Genomic DNA, 5,437 nt, shown 5'->3' on the forward strand with positions numbered 1-5,437 from the left:
ATTGTTGGAACTATTTTTGGACACAAGTCACAGTGAAAAAGGACAAATGTTAAAATACAATTAATAATTCAATTTAACTGCATTGGTTTCGTGACCGGCTACAGTTCATATTGGTTCGCTGGGGAACCAGGATCATAAATCATGTTTTCTGTACTCTTCTTGCCAAGTCAGAATCTGTGCTGTGCACCAGGCCAAGGCAGACATGCAAAGGTTTAGCAAGTATAATGTTCATCATCATCAACATTATGCCTAACTAAGACTTAGAGGGTCACCAATGTGATAATCAATGTAATATTATCAAACATTAGAAGTGCCAGCTCAATCATTACACAATCATAGTTTTATCATTTTCAAAGAAATATAAATGTTTTCTGTGTGTCCCTTAGACCAGAAGACTGTCTTCTGTCTTTTCTACCAGCAGAAAAATCAACCGGGGATCAGTCTGAACATCAGTAAGAATCACACAAACACACACACAACAGAGAGAACCTGTCAAAAACATTAGACCAGCGTTACATCATTTTTAAAAGTAACAGTGTAATTCTAATATGTACCAGCAGAACTTTGAGACAGAGGACAACCTGGTCACCAGGATAATATTCTACAACAGTACAGTCTCAGGAGCACTATTATTATAATAAACCAGTCCCTTTGTCTCTGATAAATTTTCAAACTCATGAATTTGTTTAACCACAAAAACATGTATAATTAGTTAATCTGCAGAAAGCTAATCAGCACCTGTTTTGATACATGATTAGTAATTTCAGTGACTTTATTTATGCAGCTCATTGTAACTACTCAAATGTGGGGCCTGATACAGTTTTTTCACACACCACAGTAAACTGAATATCTCTGAAAGCTAATTGGACAAAAACATTTGAAGACATCACCTAAGTTTATATTGAATTATAAGACCTTTTCACTATTTCCTGTCATTTTATAAACAAAATGATTAATTAATTGTAAAAAAAAAAAAATCACTGAACTGATTAGTTAGCCCAATCAAACTTGAACGTGTACATCGTATCTTACTTGTACATGAACTAACTTTTTTTTTTTATAGTTAGATAGACAGATAGTTAGATGGGATAATTGATTCCACTCACATGTCTGTAGGATAAATATAGAGTTAAAGTTAGTAGCTTGTTAGCTTAGCTTAGCATAAAGACTGGAAATGTACTGTAGGTAAACAGCTAGCCTGGCTCTGGTCAAATGTAAAAAACACCTTCAGCAGCTCTAATGCTCACAAATGACCGTGTAATATCTTGTCTAATCTGACTGCCATCTTACAGTTCAGTAGTGGTGTATAATACAGTTTAAAACTGGTTATTTATATTGTGCAAAATCCCAACAAAGTCATAACAAATCCTCCTTGAGCAAGCCGATAGGCAACAGTGGAGAGGAAACACACAGCTCCAAAAACACAGTCTCCCAGCAGGCTAAGCCTATAGCAGCAGGAATATAACTAACTATTAGCTTTATCAAAGAGAAAGGTTATAAGCCTAATCTTAAAAATAGAGAGGGTGGCAGCTTCCCAAATCTGAACTGGAAACTGGCTCCACAGGAAAGGAGCTTGATCGCTTAAGGCTCGGCCTCCCATTCTAGCTTTGGAAATTCTGGGAACCACAAGTAGGCCTGCATTCTGAGATCGAAGTGATCTACTGGGATGATATGGTACTAAGAGGTCTCGACCATTCAGAGCTTTACGTGTAAGAAGGAGAGTTTTAAATTCTATTCTAGATTTAATGGCAAGCCAATTGAGAGAAGTTAATGAAGGAGAAATATGATCTCTCTTGCTAATTCCAGTTGGTACTTTTGCTGCAGAATTTTGGATTAATTGCAGGCTCTTAGGGGAGTTACTGTGGCATCCTGAAAGTAGAGAATTACAGTAGTCCAACCCAGAAGTAACAAATGCATGGACCAGTTTTTCAGCATCACTTTGAGACAGGATGCTCCAAAAATATAAGTCCAAGGTTCCTTGCAATAGTACTGGAGGCCAGACTTATGCCATCTAGAGTTTTTTGTTTTCTTTAATTAACTGATTCATCTGGTTTTGTAGATAGATATAGCTGGGTATCATCAGCAAAGCAATGGCGTGTTCTCTAATAATGTTGCCTAAAGGAGACATATATAAAGTAAAAAGTATATGTATAAATGCCAGTATGAGGCTGATTTCCTTCAGAATAAACATTGTCATCTTCACTTTCTTAGCGACATGGACCAGGCCATAAATCCAGAGTCAGGTGAGACCACTGCTTGCCTGCCTCTAGTCAGACTCATTTTCATTCTGTGCTGAATTACAGTTTGTCTTTCTGTGATTGCCCCATGCAGGAGCAGAGGAATGCTGGACAACCAATCGGGACCTCTACCTGAGCATCAGCATCATGTCAATACCCTGTCTGAGTCCACATGTACCACGAGGACTGGCACCCAATACCAGGTACAGGTCCTGTTTGAAAAGTACACACCACCGCAGCTGATTTTGTCAGATTTCTGACTCCTCCTCCTATCTGTTTGTCACAGTTTGGCCAATGGCAGTGCAGCATTGATTGCGGTGATAAACGCTTCCAGGTCAGAGTTCATCAAACACCTGAAGAGATACAGCAGCTCTAGTGGACAGGTGAGAGCAGTTACTTTTTTTGTTGATGTTTATTTACCAATAGAGCTGAGAAATCAGCAATAAGGGGAAATATGTCAAAACCTTTTGGCATATGTTTTACTTCTGGCAGTTCAAGTCTAGTTGTAAGAAAACAATTAGCCGGTTTCACTTCTCCTTTTTCAAATGCAGTAGATCTTCCTCCACTTCCTTCTGCACTGCTCACTCTTGGCCTGACCTCTTGCTCTTCTTCTCACAGAGCAAATAAATAAATAAATGAGTTAGCCAGTAGATTAGCCTGGTTCGGCCTGGCCTGTGAGACCACACACTAACCCACTTACTAAATATAGTGACCGCGTGGTGCTCATGGTTCTGCAGAGTAAACAGGCTGTTTACTTGCTGACCCACATCCCGTTGACAGACATGTCAATGTCAATCACAACAAGATGAAGGTATCCTGGTGGAGATGTCCTGTAACCATGGCAACACTGGTTTAAGTCTCACTGTAAATGTTAATCCTCACCCTAAATCAGTCATGATGTACAAAGTTTTCTATTTCTGTCCTGAGCTGCAGTGGTCAGAGAGAGACACCTGATTATGGCCATGGTGGAGGATATATTCAGATCCTTAACTTATGTAACAATACTCTGTTACTCACATAGTTGGTTGGAGTTCACCTCACATGTATTGTTTTATTAAGAGTCCAAACCACAAAATTATTTGTAAGGTACAACTTAAGGCAAGAAAAAGCTGAAATTCATAGGTGATTACTACAATAACTGAAGCCCAAATCTTCATAAGTTCTGTTTACAGAATCTTAATTTTTAAAGTTACCAAATTATCATATTATTGTAGTTTGGTAGTTAGATCAACAATTACCTATATTCTTGATAAGCCTTGACAAGCCTTTAAAATGCACAGTTTAAGGTAACAAAAGAGAAAAAGAAAAAAGATGAGACTGTGATTCTGTCTGTCTGTTGGTGTTTGCTGCCCCCTGTTGAAGTGTTGTGGTGTTTCAGTGGACAGCAGAGGGCAGCAAACAGGAAGAAACCCAGTCACTGCTGCAGATTAACAAGCTGCTTAACGTGGATCTAAACAGGCTTTTCTGACCTGTTCTGCTGATCTTTCACACACACACACACACACACACACACACACACACACACACTGCTTTCTATCTGATTCTCTTTCTACAGTTCAACTTCTCCTTCGTGGAGACGCACACCGTTTCAGCTGTTAGGATACAGCCCCATTCAGTGACTGGCTGGGTGGAGGAGGAAGAGAGTGAGGAGGAGGGTAACTCCAAAACCACACCCATCATCCAGTTAGAGGAAGCCACCTTCCCCTGGAACGTGGATGGAGAGCTGGTGGAGATTGCCAATGAGGTTTTCATAAGGTGCGATGCTCAGATTGAATATTAGTGAAAACATATGGTATAAGTATCACAAAAATTAACAGTGCATAAGTAGTTGTAGACTAAAATTTGCTTATTTAAAATATTAACTAAAGTACATGTATACAGTACAGAACAGCATCTGCACAGTATAACATGAGAATGAAATTTTTTTTTTTTTTACAACCCCAATTTCAAAAAAGTTGGAATGATGTGTAAAACGTAAATACAAACAGAATACAATTCAAATCTCATGAAACCATATTTTATTTACAATAGAACAGAAACAACATATCAGATGTTGAAACAGACATTTTAGAATTTCATTGAAAATATTGTCTCATTTAGAATTTGATGGCAGCAACACATCCCAAAAAAGTTGGAATGGGGCAACAAAAGGCTGGAAAAGTAATTGCTATGAATTAAAAACTATGGAGGAGCATTTTACAACTAATTAGGTTAATTGGCAACAGGTCAGTAACATGACTGAGTATAAAAGGAGCTTTTCAGAGAGGCAGACGTGTAAAGATGGGCAGAGGTTCACCAATCTGAGACAAACTGCGTCTAAAAACAAACAAAACAATTTCAGAAAAATGTTCCTCAACGTAAAATTGCGAAGACTTTAGAGATCCCTCCTTCAGCTGTACTGTATATATCATCAAAAGAATCAGAGAATCAGGAGGAATCTCTGTACAATGGACAAGGCCGACAGGCAGCACTGCATTAAAAACAGGCACGATTCTCTACTGGGCAAAACTGCATGGGCTCCGTAACAATTCCAGAAATCACCATCTTTGAACACAGTTCATCGTGCAATCCACAAATGTTAGTTAAAGCTGCATCATGCAAAGAAGAAGACATATGTGAACACGATCCAGAAACGCTGCCGGGTTCTCTGGACCAAAGCTCATTTAAAATGATCTGAGGCTAAATGGAAAAGAGAGGATGCTACACAATGGTAAACATCACCCTGTTCCATCTTTTTTTGAGATGAGCTAACATTTTCCATGAAACAGTAAAATGTCTCAGTTTCAACATCTGATATGTTGTTTATGTTCTATTGTGAATAAAATACGGCTGGATGAGATTTGCAAATCATTGCATTGGTTTTTATTTAAGTTTAAAAATCCTCCCAACTACTTTGGAATTGGAGTTGGACTAGGAATGATACAAAAGTACCAAATAAAACTATATTCTCACTTCCATTTAGTAGCTCGTGGCCATGTAGTGAGTTGTGTCTGTATTTTCTGTCAGTGCCTGTGTTCTGCTGCATGGTCATGAAAAATACAATTATCCACCAGAGGTAAATAAATTTGTTTTTGTATTTTTAGGTGAACCTACGCTTTACCTGTTACCTTAACATTATTTAGACATTATCAGGCTGTTCACCTGTATCCAGTGTTTGTCTGGTTCCTGAACATTCATCTGATTCTTTGTGGTGCGTTCAG

The 5,437-nt window shown here is 38.4% G+C and overlaps 1 protein-coding gene across 4 annotated transcripts in view; it reads left to right on the plus strand.

Annotated features, from left to right (window-relative positions):
* Positions 1-5,437, plus strand: part of cerkl (ceramide kinase-like) — a 32,743-nt gene that overhangs the window by 22,797 nt on the left and 4,509 nt on the right. For 3 of the 4 annotated variants that reach the window (XR_010915194.1, XR_010915195.1, XM_067516118.1), the window contains exons 9-13: positions 387-452; positions 2,212-2,243; positions 2,332-2,440; positions 2,524-2,620; positions 3,793-3,992. Coding sequence is in view for 2 of the 4 variants with exons in the window: in XM_067516118.1 (XP_067372219.1) it covers positions 387-452; positions 2,212-2,243; positions 2,332-2,440; positions 2,524-2,620; positions 3,793-3,992 (504 nt within the window). In the remaining 2 variants the exon portion in view is untranslated. Of the gene's footprint in view, positions 1-386; positions 453-2,211; positions 2,244-2,331; positions 2,441-2,523; positions 2,621-3,792; positions 3,993-5,437 lie in introns of those variants that run through there. The other variant, XM_067516119.1, reaches the window with a different exon arrangement.

The sequence above is a fragment of the Channa argus genome, chromosome 9 (assembly GCF_033026475.1).
Source record: "Channa argus isolate prfri chromosome 9, Channa argus male v1.0, whole genome shotgun sequence".
In the NCBI taxonomy this organism is placed as follows: domain Eukaryota; kingdom Metazoa; phylum Chordata; class Actinopteri; order Anabantiformes; family Channidae; genus Channa; species Channa argus.